Genomic DNA, 20907 nt, shown 5'->3' on the forward strand with positions numbered 1-20907 from the left:
CCAATTGTATCTGTTTTGTCCATGACGTTTTGTCCATGACAGCACACCCTTCCTTGCACGTGATAAATAATATATCAAATTATCCTTGAAAATTAGGGGCAACCAAATGAATCTATTAAATTGAAATGTTACTGTACCTTTGCGGCGGAGTGTACTTTATTTATATAAGGTTAAATAACCAGCAACATCACATATTTTTAACATTTACAAGGCAAAACCAGGTCCGTATTGCCTTATAAATGATTGCCGCTTTCAAAATACAGGCAGACTCACTGACATTCTCAAACAGACTGTACTTTGCATATTATAACATATTAGCTATGAATGCTTGAAGCAAAAGCTTCGGAAGCTAGTTCTATAACTTTTAAATGCCTTTGTGTTTCCGTATGTGTGAAAGAGAAAGAGATGTAGTCTTACTTGTTGCCAGTAGATGACACACGGACACTAGACATATATATATATATATATATATATATATATATATATATATATATATATATATATTATATCCTGATGAAGGGGTAGCCGAACCCTGAAACGTGGATCATTTTTGGATTAAAAGCATCCACTGTGTTTTCACCAAAAAGGTGAATTGTTGGTACTTTGTGCCTTATTCTAGTTCACTATTTCTGACAAAATCCTTCTTAGATGGACAAAACCATGTGCACTGCAGGTGGGGCAGATGTAACATGTGCAGAGAGAATTAGATTTGGGTGGGGTTTTACTTCAAATTGAGATCTATATTGCAGTGTAAAAATAAAGCAGTCAGTATTTACCCTTCACAGAAACAAAATAACTCACCCAAATCTAATTCTCTCTCTCTCTGCACATTTTACACCTGCCCCCCCTGCAGTGCACATGGTTTTGTCCATCTAAGAAGGATTTTGTCAAAAAGAGTGAACTAGAATAAGGTCCTTTGCCACTCTGCACCCTTTCTCTCTTCAAGAGAGACTATGGGGGAATTTAAAGATGTGAAACACACTTCACAGGTCATGTTGCTATGGGCAATCAATCAGAAGCTACTTCTTATTTCTTTTTCACCCGCTAGAAGATAGTAGACAGGATCTGATTGGTTGCCCATAACAACATGACCTGTGAAGTGTATTTCACATCTTAGTAAATTTCCCCCATACTGTCAGGAACAGTATGATCTTTTGTTTATATCTATCCTCAGGGTTGAAATATATAAATTAGTATGTTATGGTTTGACTTTGGAACCACTTGTTTACTATGTTTATGTAGAAGAAATGTGTTTGTTAGCACGATATCTGAATATTGAAATCTACACTTGGATATCCTTATCTGTAGATTAAATATTTTGTTGTATAATATCATTTATTCCCCCCCCACACACACACACACACACACACGCATGCACACATGCACGCATGCACCTTTAAGGAATTTCACAACATTCACTTTTTTTGTGTGAAAATGTATATTTATTGTTCCTGCAGCATATTACAGTAGAATACACAATAATCAACACAAGTTACAATAATTTACAAAAAGAAAAATATTAAATCATTACTAGCAGCAAAGTGTTTACATTGTAAGAAATACACATGAAGGATAAATATATAAAAGTAGCAGCAATATGCATTACCTGACAGAAAACCAGGCAATGTCTGAGTTTATAGATAATGGGTGAGATTTAATAGGATGAGAGATTTAGAAAGTGAGAGATTTGGTAAGAAATCTCCAGTTGTTTTAAAGCGGCAATCATTTACACTGCAAAACCAGTTTGATTTTAAAGTGTAAATGATTGCCGCTTTAAAAAAAACCTGGAGATTTCTCACCAAATCTCTCACTTTCTGAAACTCTCATCCTATTAAATCTCACCCGTAGTTTCTAAACGCAGCAAAAATATTTAAGTTTTTACTGCACGTTTCAAACCGGAGACATAAAAACAAATCACAAAACTATGACTTGAAAGTAATATATAAAATAAATCATTTCTGGTTTTGTTTGTTTCTTTTTCAGTATTGTACAAAACAAAAGCAATAGAAACAATTCTATCATGCTGGAGATTTATAACAAAAAAATATGCCACACAAATAAAATTAAATATCTAATTTGTCGGTAGGGTTTATAGCACAAATGCTATTTACATTTATTAAATTATAGGTTGCAACCTTAATTTCCTTTTAATTTACTGCTATATAAGTGTCACACTGCAACATTTATAAATATATTGCTTGATCTTCCTGCCTTGGATTTAATGCCTAATACAAACAACATTTTGGCATTGTTTTTCATTGTATCCTGAAACCAGAATAATTTCCAGGAGCAATATTACCAGAATATAAACAGATAGCCATTAAAATCACAGAAGTAATTGTATTTAGCAAAAGTTGCAGGAAGGCAATTACAATCAAATAAATAAATTATGCAAATAAGGTAAGAATTTTGCATACAATTCCAAAAGTACCTTGTGTTATCTTTTTTTGTGAGTAGATGAATTATTAAATATGCTAACTGATCTTTTTCACAAATAACTTCCTAAAATGGGCCCGGGTTAAAGGTCAATTATAGTTAATATAGTATAGTTAATTTACATACATTAAGAATTTATTTTTCTTTAGTTCCACTGCAAAGTAAGTATCTACTGATCTGCAGATGGAACGACATTCTTTTGCTCACATTTTCTGGCTCATTAGTGGCACTTAGAGAGCCTTATTTCATGGAGAGAGCCATTTGTCTCAACGAACTGTGTTCAATCTATACAAAAGAGTAGACTGACAGTCTACCTGAAATAGATATATTACTTTATTCTTGCTAGCTGAAAAGTACAAAATATATTTTTTTTGTCTTAATAATATGTATACAGAATTTATTATATATTGAGGAGTGTTTGTAGACTAAAATTTGTGGTTGTTTCTGGAGTAAAATCTGTATGGAAAAAAGTGTAATCTTGAAAAAAAATATGCTCACTAGATATTGGGGTAAATTTAATGACTGGTATTCTGTTAGCAATTAAACAGAGAAAAGGTAAGTAGTATACACAATAGTGCAAAGGTTCTCAAACATGGTCATCAGGACCCCAAGCAGTGCATGTTTTCCATGTCACAAGCGACATTAGCTCCAAATGTGAATCTTTTAAAATGAGTCCGAGAGTAATAAATATACCTTTGTCCTTGCTAGGTGACTTAGAAAATGGAGTCATCAGGACCAAGTTTGAGAAGAACTGCAGTAGACCCATGTAAATGATTTGTAGAGACACCTCACTAGTATATTTACATATCTAGGGCCAGATTCTCTAAGCTTCAAAAGTGATAAAATAGACATTGATAAACAGCCAGCCAATCAGCTCCTGCCTGACATTTTTCAAACACAGTCTGTGACATGGCAGGTAGGAGCTGATTGGCTGGCTGTTTATCACTCTCCATTTTATCACTTTTGAAGCTTAGAGAATCTGGCCCTTAGTATTCTATAGTAATCGGTGAGATTACGGGGCATGATCAATTGAACACAAAATTTTCTTGAAAAAAATTCACACCTGTTGTGGCCAATTTTAAATTACCGAGGCAATGTTTGCTCTGTGATTCCGATTCCTATTCTATCCAACTGCAAAAAAGTAGGCATGGTTATGTTGCAAGCATTGCAGGGATTGTTTCTTTAAAATTGATAAATCAGCCTGTTCAATATTGGGTAACAGTATAGATGTATATTACTATCTCAAATAAAATATTTTGAGCTTTTAAAATGGTTAAAATGGCTGTGTATTATTTTTGTTTTCATTTGTTAATATCTAGTTTTTCTGTTTAAATATTTTTATTTACATTTGGGGTGCAGAAAATGAAAAAAAAATATTATTTTAATGCATATATATATATATATATATATATATTCCAAATTTTACATATTTTATCTTGAATACTTAATTATTTGTCAAAATAATAGTATTCTGGAAATTAATTAAAAATGATAGCTCTCCAGATGTTGCAACGATATCTAGAAAGCAATTGTTCTATTTAAATTTTTCACTTTATGATGTACCTTATTAAAATATGACCCACTGCTAAAAATATATCATTGACATATGTCAAACTGATGTTTAAAGGGTTGCAACCCCATGGGCAAACTTACCACAGTATGTTATGCAGAGATATATGAAGTAGCTTAGCTACATCATTTGTACTGGCAATGCATATTAAAACAATTTGTATTAATAATGAAAATCAATCTTTAACGTCCACTACTGTGATGGTAGTCTTTTGAACCGTAAAGAAAACTATTTTGTGCATACCTGTAATTGCGCCAAACTCCAGATAATCAATGTCAAATGAGGGTGGAGTTTTTAGTACATAAAGCATTTATATATTTCTCTTCCTAAATATAAAGCTTGTAAGTGCTATGCACTTAGGAAAGATGTTCATCTCAACAGAAGTATAAAGCAGACTAATTTAATTTAATGAGTATAAGAGTATATACTGTATAGGTACTGTATATACACTATGTTTGCGTGTGTGTATGTATATATAGATATATATATATCTATATATATATACAATCCACAGTAACCGGCACTCCCTCAGCGCCAGCCAAACTTTTTTACCCGGTGCCTCCCTATTAGGAACTTGTCCTCTTGAATAGAATGTAGGCAATGAAGGTGACACTCACAGATTTGACAAAGTGAAAGAAGCAAATTTATTGCTAGTACAGGTCCTCTAGACCTGTACTAGCAATAAATTTGCTTCTTTCACTTTGTCAAATCCGTGAGTGCCAACATTGCCTACATTCTATACCTATATATAGATATATATAGATATATATATCTATATATAGATAGATAGATAGATAGATAGATAGATAGATAGATAGATACAGTATATCTATATATAGATATATACATTTTCTACTACAACAGCTAGCATTATAAAATAGAAAATTCTCCTATAAAATTATACATGGGCAGACAATACTGAAAAAACACAAAATGAAGTATAACTCAAAATATTTACCTATATTTATATTTTGTTTCTTAAAAGAGTGTATTGATATCATAGTTCAATAAAATAGTACACCATAGTAAAAATATAATTTATGTGTTAAATAAGTGGTTTGATTTACATTTTGACATTTTTGTTTTAAAAATAGTGTAAATATATAGAATGTAATATTGTATTTATAAATAGTTATGAAAAAATACATAATAAAATGGAAGAAAGGTTGAAAATATTTTTTTTCAGAATAAATACTGTAGGTCAGAATTTGTACACAAATAATATAGAATACACATAACCAGAGATGTTTGAATCTATTCTTGTGCATTCAGGTACTGTTGGCAGTTAAGGTCCCCTCTCATTTCAGGAGAACCTGGAATTTTCTTTCCAGTTGATGGATAGACACACCAACATTTTCCACGTTCTCCATCTAAAGCAGTTTCACACTAAACAAAATGGATAATGATATGTTACATTTTTTTACAGAACCACGTATTAAAGACAAATTCTGCATATACAGTACACTACTGAATTTACACTACTGACATTTTAGACATCTTTTGTATATAATAATGTTACATTTTTGTGATATCAATTTGTATTCAGTAAAATCAATCAATAATATCATACCTGTTTGCTGTGGTAGAAACCATTTCTGTTGCAGTTGGGAATGTGAAATCTATATATATCTTCTCCAGTCCTTTGCTGAACCCTAGTCAGTCTGTCCATTGTTTTGTAAAGGTCTTTCTGGCATGGCCCCTAAAATCCAAATGTAAACATTAAAATGCTGTACTATACTTTTTGCACATATAATATTCATATGGAAATTTGAGGTTTCTGTAATAATCTGACCACTGCCTCTCACCGCCTCCCTGCTGCTCCCCATCCTCCCCTGTTGCTGCCCGCATCCCCCACTAACTCTGTCCATCTCCCTGAAGTGGATACGGGCAGGGAATCTGCTCCCCGCTGTCATGTGATGGGGATGCGCGACCGTGTAAGAAGCTCGTGCATCCCCATCAGATGGAGCACCTCTCTGCCAGCCTGCACCAGCTCAGGGAATCTAGTGATTTCCTGAGCTGGCTGGTAGGCGCTCCATCTCTGCTCTAGAAATGGGCAAGGTAATTGCTGAGAATTGATGGTTTTTTTTTATATGGTCATTAGGTCAATCCTATTTGGGTCGACATGCATTGAGTCAGCCACTGAAGGTCTACATGGCTTAGGTCAGCACATGGAATAGGGCAACATTGCTAAGGTCGCCAGGGTTCTAAGGTCGACTCAAGCATTAGGTTGACAGTGGGAAGATCAACAGTCAAAAGGTTGACATGAGTTTCCACAATTTGTTTGTGCCAACAGCAGTATTTCATGCTCTACCATCCACTATGGCGTGGTGGGAAAATAAAATAGTGTGCCGAGTACAGTGAGGCAGTGTGCCTGAAGCAAGGCGAAAGCAGCAGTATACTTTGATGGTGTCCATGTTGACTATGTCGACATGGACACCATCAAAGTATACTTTGATAGTGTCATTGTTGACAATATCGACATCAGGGACAAAAAAATTAAAACACTTTGACTGTTGATGTTCCCATTGTTGCCCTAATGCTTGTGTCAACCTTCCAACCATGTCAACCTTAGCCATGTCGACCTATTTCATGTGTTAAACTAAGCCATGTCGTCCTGCAGTGGTCGACCCAATGCATGTTGACTGAACATGGGACTGGTTTGGGTGGCTTTCCGTATCTGTGTCACATGACTCAAAGTACTCCACTTTGAAGGGTATTATCATGAATGGAGATTCCACCACCCCCCTCCCCCCCTGCAGCTTGTGGGCTTGCAGACAGTTTACAAGAATGTGTGATCATTTAGAACGTCATTATTTGTTTGAAGGTCAAGGTGAAATTCCTCCCACTTAAAATCCTACTCTTGTTTCTGCTTGTCGAAATATAAAACATTTTCCTTAAAAATATAGTGAATATATCTATATTGTGTATTCATTAGCATGTGCAACTTAGTCTTGATAGGAAAATGTTGCTTTACACTTTTTTGCAACAAAAATCTAAAATGATATTATGGAGTGTAGATATTTGAACAATTTCTTTAAAGATAAAAAATATGTCTGTTCATTACCATTACAAATGGTAATCATGTAGTACATTATCATGATTTTCTGGAGAGAATTTAACTATACAGTATGTGTCTACAGATTTTGCTATGTTATTGTACTTGTATAGTATTATTTTTTATCTACAGTATTTACCTGGTGTTGCTCTTTCATCTTCTTTCTATCAAAAAGCTTTTTAGCCTTTATACGTTCATATACAGTGATCGCATTCCATGCATCAAACTTGTCAAAGCCATCAGGAAATAATCTGAGGAATGGTGGGATCTGGTCTTGTGAAAGGTCAGTGTTTTCTGGTGCAGTATTTTCATGTTCAGAGTAGTCTTTTACTTCTAAATAAAAAGATAATATACAATGTTTTAATCTATATTATTATCTTGGATAATTACATTACAAAAGTGTACACAATGCACAAGTCCTCTAAAGGTGTGTACACAAGGGGGCGATAATTCAAATATCGCTGGAAATATGGTCGCTGAGCGACTATATTGCCAGCGATGGGAGTGTGCACCGGCGATAAATCGCCGGGAGCGCACTCCCGTTTTCTGCCCGTAGTGATCGCTGGTTGCAGGAGCTTAAACCTGCGACCAGATGATTTCCACTTCTGGGCACCCCCTGCAGTTACGTTTTCATCAGCGACCTTCTGGGACACCGAGCAATATATTGCTCAGCGTGAGCGATATATCGCCCCCCGTGTGTACGCAAATTTAGGAAGGTCATATTTTAAAAATTGTTTCAATCAAGCACAGTTGAATAAGTCAATTTGACTGTGAATATCAATTGTTGCCATACAAGTAAAACCTCAAATTATTAGCAGCTGGGTGTATTCCCCCACCAAAGTACTGCTTTATTGTATACTTAAATCATAAAATTTTATGAATTGTAATTCCTCTGTTTTTTATGTTTCCATATCAGCTATTTACCTTTCCATTTATAATTTTTCTGTAAGGAATAAACGGGAAAGCTGCAAGTTTATAGTAACTATTAGAATCAATTTATCAACAAATCAATAGGACATCCATCAACTAGTAATCACTTCTCTATTGGAATGTCACACTTGTTGAATGATGGGCCTACTCTACTGAAAGTACAAAAGGAAAGAGGAATATAATTTTATTTAGTGTAAACATTGTATTATGTCCCATCGCATATGCAAATTAAGTAACATTTAAAAATATATATAAAATGTCATATGCTTAAGTGCATATAACAGATTAGTGAATTCTGAATGTACTGACAATGCTGGTTCCCATTGTACAGTAGCATTCATTATTTAAAATGGAATATTCTCTCTTTAGGACGAAACTAAACTTGACTAAGGCTTGTTTTGACACTTTGACCTCTCACCTAACTTATGCAAGAAATAGGACATAGGTCATAAAAACAAGTATGAATGTCAAGAAGTTTATACAGGTATATGCAATAATAATAATAATAGTGAAATTGCAGTGTATACCTCACACAGATAAAACAGATGTTACACTGTGTAATACAACTCATTCCTTCACACCCAAGTGCCTAAAGCACTTAAAATATGAATGGAGAGTAATCCATCAATCTTACAGATCAGTGTATGTGTGTTTTAAAAGAAATTCTGTAAAAATGAGTTTAAAATGTGAAGTCCTCAAAATTTTTTATATATATAGATATATATATATCTATATCTATATCTATATCTATATCTATATCTATATATATATATATATATATATATATATATATATATATATATATATATATATATATATATATATATAATGGGTACCTAGCAATTAATCTGTCTTTTTTTTTTTTTAATGTAGGCACAATTAACTAATTGATTTGAATCTAAATGGCTTACATTTGAAATTTATTTCATTTGCATAACAATTTAACAATTAGTACTTTTTTTAAATACATGGTAAGACATTATTTTGATCAGATAAGAACAAGCATGTGTCTAATGCTATCTATGACAGCTTGTAGATCACGGGTAATTTAACCACAACAGCAAATAAACCATATTTCGTTAAACAAGCCATGCTTCATCTGCTTATTGTAGTATCTTTAAAATACTCCTATTATGTATACTTATTTTTATTAACATTTTTGGTACTAAATGATTATAATTGAATCTTATAAAATAGCTGTTTTGTAGTCAACATCATTTTAGTTTTGATAGCTGAAAAATAAATTGTGCTCAGTCTCAAAAGTCAAATTGCGTTGCTTGCTTTGAACTCTATTGTTACTGATGTACAATATATTAACAAAATGATAAAAAGCAGTGTCACATAGTATTAGTATACTGTACATTACACTTTCAATCACCCATCAGCTTTTATAGATGCCTGCATTCAGTGAATAGATGAAGAATTATTTATATATATATATATATATAAAAATAGAAACAATATTAAAATGTAAAATGTCCTTTATTCAATACTACCATCAATAAAATATGTTTCCCACACTGATTTGGTCTCCACCAATAACATTCCATGTATTTGCATTATGCAAACTCACCTGTTGTATCAACAGCTCTTAGCTTTTCTAGGTCCTCTGCATCCACGCATGTTCCTTGTCCTCTTGTAAGAGCGTGCAGTGGCCTGGGCTCTCCTGGCTTTGCTTGACAGCTGAGTCCTCTTCCACATCTTGCAGTGTATACCCCACAGAGCTCCCCCTGCTTCAAAGCACAAGTCATACAGCACCCACAGCCTGGTTCCCGTGCAAGCTCTGGGCATGAAGCAGGCACTTGTGGGCAAAGAGCTAATTTCTCTTCAGTGCACTGGGCACAGTGCAGTGGTTCTGCTACTGCTACCATTACTGCTATAGAAAGGAAACAGGCTAGCAACAGCCAAGTACAAGGGTTTTTTGCTTTAGCCATGTTAAAATGACTCTGCGTTAAGCAATCTATAATAAGTGCTGTGTCTATGTGCCTGATCAGTAGGACAGTTAGTGCTGTGTCTATGTGCCTGATCAGTAGGACAGTTAAGTGGTGAGAAGCCTATGACTGTGTCTCAGGAAAGCTTCCTAAATAGCTGTGTGTCAGCTCTGCTCCTCATATATATAATGCATTGCTGGGGCATTAATGTTTTACCTCAGATTAATCATTAGCCCTGAGGAATTATTTGTAAAACACTCTGTGATTGTTACTGCAATGTCTTTGCTTTGGGTGGTCACAACGCCCCCTGTAACCTTCCCTTTATACTCCTATTGAGTAACAGTGACGCCTAACTGCAAATATCTGCACAGAGCAAGTTTCGTTGTCAAAACAAAGCCTGAGAAAAAAAATGAAACAAACTTACTTTGATTTACAACTTCCTGCATAACAAGGAAATTACATTCCATCAACTTTAGCCCCTCTTTAGAAATGTTACAATGTCACCTTTTTCAAGTAATGAAAGCTAGGTTTGCTTGAGATAAGAAAGGGCACTGGTAGCAAACTAAACTTTTTTTTGTTCAAAGAGGATGTGTTTGAAGTGGCATGAATAGATAGTAAACATGTGACGTCCATTGGCTATACTAACTTGTTTTGACCAACAGCAAATTCTTTCCTAATCCTCCTACGTATAAAAAGTGTTAATGTGTAATAGCCATGATCTACTGGAACAGATCGACTTTTAAGTCAAGAAAAACATTGATGTAGGGTTTGGGGTCAATCTATCTGAGTTACTATGTATTAGGTCTCTTATGTAATAGAATAAACTCAGATGACCTATTTAACGTACACATTGGAAAATTCTAATTGAAATTCTGGAATCCAGTAACACAACATTTAACTGTCATGGAATATACCTGTCCCATTATAACTGTACATAATATAAACTATATTCACAATAACTTTTACTTTTGTTTGATACTTGTAACAAAACCAATGCACATGAATACTGATATTTCAAGACACAAATTAAATATGCTTGTATTTAACAAGTTAACTGTACATACTGAAAAAAGGTAAAAAAATAGTCTTTACCATCTGCACCATTGCTACCACACCTTTTGTGACCCATGCTTTACTTATGTCAGAGCCTGTCCATTTAACTGCACAAACTTAAAAGAATTATATAGGAAGTTGTTCACTTAAAAAACGAATTGTCTGTATATTTATAGCAATAAGTATGGCTAATCTAAAATCTAGTACAGGGTATATTGAATGCCAGCATTATGTCATATACTGGTAAAGTTTTGTAGTCTGACATATACCACAATTGAAATAACACACTGGATATGAAATTACTTCTGATAATAACTAATTATTATTTGAAACTTTGTATAAGTAGAATGAATCCTTAAATGCAGTACTTTGTTTTAAAAACTTCTGTCACATTTGTGTTACACCAAATGTCATCACAATAGTGAACATTAACTTTCAGTGAATTTCAGTACATACTATATCATAGGACACGTTAAAAAAAGTGGATTGAAACTTCTATTACTACAAAACTTTATTACTACTTGAACAGATGCTACAACTGTGAGTGAGTTTCTATTATACAAGTTACATGGCTACTTTATGAAAAGTCCAATCATTCTGATATGTAGGTTTAGTCATCTACTGTAATATTCATGTTTTCTGTTTAAAGTAACAATCCCCATATACTGTAGCTTACTGTATGGAAATTGCCATCATGAAGTGATCCATGATTGATGATGCATTTTGCGCTGTTTTTGAAACCACCGCTTGAGAAAGAAGTTTCATGTGAGCATGTTTTTTTTATCTGGAAGATGATTTTGGAACTATTTGAGCATAAGACAACATTAAAGTCTATGTGGAGAGCAGTTGGTAGCTCATTGGACAGGCACTTTTTGTGGTCTATGGAGAGAGACAGTCAAGACTTGTCAGTAGCCAGCAAGCTTGTATTGAGAAACAATGATAGAGAAAATAGTACATTGAAGGCTAGTTCTGAATTAATACTGTCCATTAAGTATGACAAATACTGTAGGCTGCTTGGCAGTATTAGTTCAGATGTAGCATTACTGCACTTTAATAAGTTCAATAACAAATAATGTAATAATTACTCCAGGAACAGGATTGAAGACCAGGCAGGTGGTGGTGATGGATAAGGCAGTGTTTTGGAAGACAGACAAGAATTATTATTGTTGCAAGTGTAATTAATGGTGAACTAATTTTTTTCTACTACAGTAGGTGCCTGGGTTTAATTTTTTTTCAATTAAAGTAAAAAGTGAATGCAAGAACCAGCAAAGTATTTTTTTCCACATGAAATACTGTTGGTGCAAAATGCTACACCTGAAAGACGGCAGAGGATTATTTGCTGAAAGTTTGGGAGCTGAAAGTTGAGTTTTCTTTTGGCTACAATCTCTAATGTAAAATTTCAACAGCATGAGAAGAATGTTTGTGCACTGTCTCATACTAACGAGGATGCTGATGATGATGAAGATATTGTTTAATTTAGCAACCAGTGATAGCCATATTTGCTCAAAGAAAACAGTGGTTAATTTTAATATATCAGTATTATAATCTTTTAAGGCCTATTCTCTTCTCAGTGGCAAAACAGGCTATAGTTTTCGATCTAGGCCTTACACATGATAATTTTAATCAATCAATCATTAATATAATCATTCAAGGCCTTTCTCATTTACTGCAAAACAGATTATAGCTCTCTATCTAGGCCTCATATTCATGTTCATCAATTCATCAATCAATCAATTAATTAATCATTATTGTATTCTTTTCACAGTTGGTGGAAAATAGATGTCAATAGAGTTTTACAAAATCAGTACCAAAACACTGGGATCAGTGCACGTATATTGGAGGTCATTCTGAAGTTTTGCTTCTTCGCATGCGAAAAACCATTTATGCGCAGGTGCAGCCTCTATTTGCGAATGGATGCAGTGACTTTCATAGTTGCCAGCCCATTCACACGGAGCAGGGGGGTTTGTGGGGTAGCGGCATTTCATGGGCATTCCCATGCAAACACTGGGTGTTCCCATGTAAATTGCGCCATGACATGGGTACCGGGGGCAGGCAGCTGATGTCACCAGATGTCGCCATGGACAGTCACTGTGGTGGGGGGGGGGCATTCATGTGGGCGCCGTATAGTTGGCTCCCAAAGCTGCGAAATGTATAGATTTTGAAACATAAATATGTCAGTCACCACAATCTACTCCCCCAAACTGCCCCATTACCCTTATGGCCATCCTCACCCTCTCTCTGTTGTTTCTGCCCTGATACCATTGTGGATCTGCCCCAGCCCTAATCACTTTGTGTACTTGTGTATTATCAGGGCGCCAAAGATTTCCATCGTACGGCATCGTATTGGTCGCATTGCATCGCATGCGATCGCATCCGATGCGATGCGATTTGACCCGATTTTTAATTGTACAGGAACCTTGATGGGTGATTACTATGTTAAATGCACCCCCATTGTTAACACCACCCCCACTATCAACACCAACCCGAAGCGTGGCGAGCACAGCGAGCCCGAGAGGGGCGCCGGTACGCTTCCTCCAACCTTTTCATACTCCCACTATCCACGTCGGCGTGGAGTTGATTTTAGATAGTGTGGCGAGTGCAGCGAGCCACCGAGCCCAAAGCGTGTCGAGGGCAGCGGGCCCCGCGAGGGGAAGCGGATTACTTCACATGTACTTCACACTATATAAAATCAACTCCATGCCGACGTGGATAATGGGGGTATGAAAAGGTCGGAGGACGCGTAACGCCGCCCCTCGTGGGCTCGCTGCGCTCACCACGCTTCAGGTTGGCGTTGATAGTGGGGGGGGGCGTTAACAATGGGGGTGCATTTAACATAGTAATCACCCATCAGGGTGCTTGTACAATTTAAAATTGCATCGCATGCCATTTTAATGGCATGCGATGCGATGTGATATTTTATTGTAAGTGCGGGTGTTTGGACCTGGAAATCGGGTCCCATCGCATACCTTAATTTTTTTTTTTTTTTAATCAAGTGTTTTTTATTGAATTTTTCCAAGTTACATGTATTACATTTACATGCCTAAACATATCGCATACCTTAATTAGTGGTATGAGATGCGATGCGATAGGTGCCCTGATAATACACAAGTACCTCACTTTGTCCCCTCCCCACTCCCATACTTACCCTGGTGATTGGTCCTATTGTTCTAGGTCTGTTCCATCTCTAGGTCTGTTCCACCTCACTCACAACAGGAGCATTTGAGGAACATGCATTGTGGAGACGTGACAATCCTACATCAAATTGTCATGTAATGATAGGTGGTAGGAACTCTGACCCCTTTCATTTGTGTCAGTAATGAAACACAATTGGGGATCGACAAGGAAAGATGGTAAGAAAGAGACTGGGAGTAAGAAAGAGAACATGAGGAGAGAGGAGAGAGTTGGGTAAAAATCATCAGGGGAAGAGAATGAGTAGGGTGGTGGGAGAGAAAGAGTGCATAGGGAATGATAGAAGTGAAGAGAGAGATTATGCAGGTTGGTGGAGAGAAGGAAATAAAATAAAATAACCTATATTGATGCAATATGCCTGGCCCCTAGAAAGCAAAGGGATGTTGTGGTTTGGGAGGCTGCCACTTGGTGGAGCAGCAACATGCTGAAAGCAAACAAATAAGAACAGTAAGAGAGACACTGGTTACACATGTGCAGTAGACAAAATGTGTGATACCAAGAAGTTGAGAAGGAAAGAGTGGTGAGGTGCTGAAGGTGTGAGTAAAGAGACTGCGCAAACAATGGTGCTAAGGTGGCGCAAAGTGACAATTGCCCTTAAATGATCAGTGACAGTCAGCTGGGGACCACTGCAAAAGCACCAGCAAAGTAATGATTAGATCTGGAGACAGTGTGTCAGCACATAGCTGCAGCTGAATCTGTAAGAGATGTTGGTACTTATGTAGTATCTGGGCGCCCGATTTAGAAATCGGGTCGGATCGGGCACATCGCATCGCATCGCATGCGACCAAATCGGATGCGATGCGATGGACCCGATTTTTCCATAGGATTCAATGTTAAAATGGTCTGAGTCCATTTTAACATAGAATTCAATGGGAAAAAGGGGTCCTTTTCATACCCCTACTATCCAAGTGGGAATGGAGTTGGATATAAACCTGTGGCGAGCGTAGCGAACCACCGAGCCCGAAGCGTGGCGAGCGAAGCGAGCCCCGCGAGGGGACGGTATTCTGTGTCCCCTCGCGGGGCTCGCTACGCTCGCCACGCTTCGGGCTCGGTGGCTCGCTACGCTCGCCACAGGTTTATATCCAACTCCATGCCCACTTGGATAGTAGGGGTATGAAAAGGACCCCTTTTTCCCATTGAATTCCATGTTAAAATGGACTCAGTCCATTTTAACATCGAATCCTATGGAAAAATCGGGTCATCGCATCGCATGCGATATGGTCGTATGCGATGCGATGCGATATCGCATCGCATCGCATCTGACTGTATGCCTTAACTTAAGGCATACAATCAAAAAATCGGGCGCCCAGATACTACATAAGTACCGAGATGTTTGACTAAACCTGTACAAAGTAGAACCAGAAAATCAAACTTGGAGGAGAGAAGATCCTTTGCAGCTGCACCATGAAGAAGATGCCCCAAAAACCAAGGCCTGTCAATATGTAGAAAATGCAAAAGAGTGTTCTGGTGCCTTTAAACTTTAAAACTCCAAGACTGAGGACTGCCATTCAGGTATTCAATCAACAATAGGTCCATAAGACAGAATAAAGGGGCTGAGGTATTTTTGATCCTTGGAGGTTATTTAGACCTGATTGCACATCTGCAAATTAGCAGACTAGAGGATAATGTAACAACTGTGCATGCCCGCAGCTCATAGTACGCATGTGCATGGCTATCCTGTGATGAAATACTTTTTTGTTGCTTGCCATATGCAAGTTCAATGACATGGAGCTGGCATTTGGGCCGGTAACTGGCTGTTTTCTGAGAGTGTCAGTGAAAAAGCAGGCATGCCCAGACAGTTGCAGGGAATTTGTGTGACATCTGCTCTGGCCCTATCTGCCTGTTACTATTGCACCCGCTGAGTAAGACCTGGGCTACTCTCAGATGGAACACACTGGAAATATCATTCAATATAGAGTGGGCTGTATATGGATTTGCTGCTAATTCCAAGGCTGTGATATTTACCAAACTTTCACAAGCCTTGCCCAACAATTCGCAGACTTGCCCAGGTTGGGATTTCAATCTGGCTGGGTGGCAATTACCTGATCTCAGGGCTCTGCAAAGTAGCATAGCAGCATTCAGGTCTGAATAACCCCCTTTATCCTTAACATCAAACTCAATGGACCAGTTACACCAACTTTACTAAATACAAAGTGACTAAATTCAGAGAAAACTACAGTAAAGATGAAATTGTGCTTCACCTTTCAGGTTTCTGCCAGCTACCAGCAAGTGGAAGTTCACAAGTGCCCTTCCACAGATGGTGAAAGGCAACCTTGGGCATACTGTAGGACAAGTTTGCTAACTATGGGCCTGATTCTGGTTCACTCGCAAAATCAAACTCCTTTAATGGATGAAACCATGTGCACTGCAGGTGCAGTTAGATTTGGGTGAGTTATTTTGTTTCTGTGCAGGGTATATACTAACTGCTTTATTTTTACATTGTAATATAGATATCAATATGAAGTACACCCCCCACCCAAATCTAACTCTCTCTGCATATGCTACATCTGCCCCACCTGCAGTGCATATGGTTTTGTCCATTAAAGGAGGAGTTTGCTTTTGCAAGTCATCTAGAATCCGGCCCTACAGTATGTGTTGTTACCACTGTGTGTGAGAAAAAGATACCATTCGCTAATGTTGGGATTAATGTTCAACAGAATTGCCCTGAAGAGTTGATCAAAGTAGGAAATGGGAGCAGAGGCCTGACAGAAGAGCAATCCAGCTGACCACAGGAATACCTCTAGAGCATCAGAGATTTGTTAACATGCAATGAAAAGTTGTGGACAAAGTTGTGCGCAACATGGGTATACCTTTTTCACAAATATATATCTCATGAATCGGTACTTGTGTATTATCTGGGCGCCCGATAGATCGCATGCCACTAATTAAGGCATGCGATGCGATGTGATTGGACCCGATTTTAAGCCTTTCCCGGGCAGAGTGTACAATTTTAATATTGCGTCGCATCAAATGCCATTATAATGGCATGTGATGCGATGCAACACAATTATACCCGATATTACATTGTACAGGCACCCTGATGCCTGATTACAATGTTAAATGCACCCCCATACCCGATTTTTAATTGTACACCCTCCCTGATGGGTGATTACTATGTGAAATGCCCCCCCATTGTTAATGCCACCCCAGTATCAACGCCAACCCGAAGCGCGGCGAGCGCAGCGAGCCCGCAAGGGACGGCGGTACGCATACTCCGACCTTTTCATACCCCCACTATCCACATCGGCATGGAGTTGATTTTATATAGTGTGGCGAGTGCAGCGAGCCACCAAGCCCGAAGCATAGCGAGCGCAGCGAGCCCCGCACGGGGACACGGAATATATGTGAAGCTTCCGACTCGGTGGCAGGCTGCGCTCGCCACACTATATACGATCAACTCCACGTCGACATGGATAGTGGGGGTATGAAAAGGTCGGAGGGTGCGTACCGCCACCCCTCGCGGGCTCGCGTTGCTCGCCACGCTTCGGGTTGGCGTTGATAGTGGGGTAACAATGGGGGGCCATTTAACATAGTAATTAGCCATCAGGGTGGGTGTACAATAAAAAACCGGGTCTGGGGATGCATTTAACATAGGAATCAGGCATCTGGGTGCCTGTACTAATAAAAATCGGGTCCAATCGCGTTGCGTCGAATGCGATATGATTGCATGCAATACGATTTTTTGCCCTGCGATGAAAAAATCGGGCGCCCAGATAATACACAAGTACCCATGAATCTAATAGATATATATTTGTGTATACATTGCTATTCAAAGAAATCATAGTACTGTAGACAGAATTTCCTAATGTCATAGTTCTGACAATACTCCAGTTCAAGGCAGCATATATGCAGCTGCCTATGACCAACATCGGTGCTATATAAACCACAGAAAGTATGACTATCACAAGCCTTCTAAAGGAAGAATAAGATCCCTATAAAATACAGAGTGCAGAGAGGAAAAAGGGTGTCAGAATCTCAGAAGTTAGTTCACCACCATCTTATAGAGAAATGCCACATCAGTGTTAACCAAGCCTGGAAAACTCCAATTTTACTGTAGTTCACAGTAACTGATCAGAGCCATGTACAGTTAAATCAATGTAAAGTGCTTAAAGAACCCACCTGCATTGGAGAGCTTAAGTCTCATACTGTATATTAGAGGAACCATATGTTGCATCCCAAGAGTCCTTAATGATTACTACTTCAGAGTCTAAGGGGTCAATTTAAAGATGGGAGTTCTATTAAAGATATCAACCAATGAGTTTCTACTTCTTATATATTTAGCAAGTATAGAAAATACTAGAATCTGTTTGGTTTCTATGGGCAGCATCTTCAATAGTACTCTCATATTAATAAATGTACCCTAAAGGTGCCCATACACTGTGCGTTTGCACCATGCGATGCGATGTGCGCTCCCGCGGGCATCTCATCGCACAGTACAAAAAGTATGTGCTGGACATACTTTTTGTACTGCCTTCTGATCGCATTGCATGCAGATCACATGCAAAATGCATGCGTTGCAATGCGATCCAGCCCATAACGGGTGCAATGATTACACCATGCATAGGCATCTTTAGTTACTTTGCGTCTATAAGTCTACTTTCATTATGTGCAGTAATCAGGTAATAGCTTTCCTTCTCTCCTTTCTTTCTCTCACTCACCCTCTCACTCCCTGACACTGCCTCTCTCTCCCTGACACTGTCTCTCTTGACACTGTCCATATTTATCTCTCTCTCTGACACTGTCAGTCCCAATTTCACTTTCCCCTCCTATCTCAGTTTCCCTCCCCTGGCACTCTCTCCCTCTTTATCTCTCTCTGACACTGTCTATCTCTATTGACATTTTTTTCATTCCCTCTCTCTGATACTATTGCTGGGTACACACCAGGACGTCTAGGGCCCGATCCCCTCAATCTAGATCCAATTCCGACCAATTGGATGTAGATTGTGTGCTGATTGGGCCATTTTCTGTCCTGGTGTGGACCGATACCGATCCGATGCGCGGCCCCGCGGGTCGGTGGGTCGTTATTGAGATCCTACCTGCTGCAGGTAGGATCTCAATGACGACCATACAGCCGGGTGCGGGTCGCCATCGGATCGGACCCGCTCACGGTGCACATCGTGAGCACATCGTGACCGGGTCGGACGAGCCACTGACGACCCGCTCACGATGTGCATCGTGAGCGGGTCGTCCTGGTGTGTACCCTACATCACTCTCCCTCCCTCTGACACTATCTTTCTCTCCTTGACACTCTCTCTTCATCCATCCCCCTGACACTGTATCATATTCTCTCTCCTGTCTTTGATAGTCTTTCTCCCCCTCTCTCTCTCTTCCATGTGCTGTCTCTCTCACAGTCCCTGACACTCTTTCTTTCACTGACACCCTCTTTCCTTTACTCTCTTTCTCTCTCCCTGTCAACCACTCTCTTTCCCTGTTTGGGCGAAAGAGAGTGGTTCCATTATTCTCTTTCTGACACCCTCTTTTCTTCTTGTTCTGATTCTTGTTCTCTCCCTGACACCTCTCTTCCTGCCTCTCCTGCTTTTTGGGGAGCTCTAGTTGCTCTCCTGTATGCAGTCTCAAACTGAATGTACTGACAGCGTGATAAATGCATTTTTTGGACCATTATTAAATCAGCTAACAGTGTAATGAGAGAAGCAGTTTTGAGATATTCAGAAGATGATAAAAAAAGCACAATGGACTAAGGGCATTATTCTGCTTGGTACGGTGGGACCGTATACGGGCGGATTGTTTTTTTTTTTCATCTGCGCATGTGTAGCTTTCGCAATGCGCATGTGCAGCGACCTCACACCGCTCACGGACGGGTCTCTCCGTGCGAAAAAACCTGTCCGCAAGAGCACGGTCATTGTGGGCGGCATGTGGGCGTTTTTATGGGAGCGGCCGGAATAATGAGGAAAACTGGGCGTAAACATGGGCGTACACGGGGTGTGCACACAAAATGCACGGTGCCACAACCGCCTCGATCGGTGAATGCACCGTGCATTTGGACAAAAAACAGGCGGACGCCAAAGATAGCTCCAGACCACCCCTAGAGATACCGCATGAGAGCGGACGCCTGGGATTGCTAATTAACGCTGATTACTACTCAAACACATACACCTGAATGTAATAAGCAATGCTGCAGGTTATTAAGTGAAAACCATTATTGCACTACCTGCAAGCCACACACAGCCCTCAAACACATTGGAAGCTTATCTTTCTTCACTTCTCTACATGTAAAGGTTGGTTTAATTTTAGGTAATATGCATTCTAAGAAAGTGTTTTTGTATACTTTAAAAAGCAGGACACTCAATTCACAGAAGTCGACATGTGTCAACTTTTTCACTGTAACACAAACATACCAGTTTTTTATTATGAAAAAGACACATAAACCACGTCTAAGAGCAACAATGATGTTTGTGGACTCAATTTCTACTTGCAATGTGGCGTACGCTCAGATAGGAAGGTGTCGGTGGGAAAACGGACGAGATCCGTCCGTGCACTGTGGCGTCCGCTCAGATGTATGCCAGGTATCGGTGGCTAAGAGGGAGATCCATCCGTACACGGTGGCGTACGCTCAAGTGTACGCCACTCCCCATTGTCGGTGTCTGTGACCGTCCGTGTGCGGCTGTTCTGTGGGCGGACTTTCGCTCAACGCGAGCGAACGTAAAACGTACGGTGTGACGGGCTGTACGTACGTTTCACCGACCTAACCAGAATAAGGCCCTAAATCAGGCATGTCTCTCCAG

General features: G+C 38.8%; 1 protein-coding gene across 1 annotated transcript; it reads right to left on the reverse strand.

Annotated features, from left to right (window-relative positions):
• Window positions 1–1419: 1419 nt before the first annotated feature.
• IGFBP1 (insulin like growth factor binding protein 1) lies at window positions 1420–10225 on the reverse strand. Its single transcript, XM_083188129.1, has 4 exons — window positions 9565–10225; window positions 7201–7394; window positions 5577–5705; window positions 1420–5392 (listed from the first exon to the last, which is right to left on the reverse strand). Exons 1-4 carry the CDS (start codon window positions 9923–9925, stop codon window positions 5261–5263), a joined length of 816 nt encoding a protein of 271 aa, XP_083044255.1. The 5' UTR covers window positions 9926–10225; the 3' UTR covers window positions 1420–5260.
• Between the last annotated feature and the right edge of the window lie 10682 nt (window positions 10226–20907).

This window comes from Crinia signifera, chromosome 5, assembly GCF_055691185.1.
Source record: "Crinia signifera chromosome 5, ASM5569118v1, whole genome shotgun sequence".
Lineage (NCBI taxonomy): Eukaryota > Metazoa > Chordata > Amphibia > Anura > Myobatrachidae > Crinia > Crinia signifera.

Excerpts from the sequence above, each read along its gene's own strand:
- IGFBP1 (XM_083188129.1), bottom strand. The coding sequence starts at position 9,925 with ATGGCTAAAGCAAAAAACCCTTGTACTTGGCTGTTGCTAGCCTGTTTC. Across the intron at positions 5,706-7,200 it reads AGATGAAAGAGCAACACCAG|GGGCCATGCCAGAAAGACCT; the intron begins GTAAATACTGTA and ends TTTGGATTTTAG. Across the intron at positions 5,393-5,576 it reads GTTTCTACCACAGCAAACAG|TGTGAAACTGCTTTAGATGG; the intron begins GTATGATATTAT and ends CATTTTGTTTAG.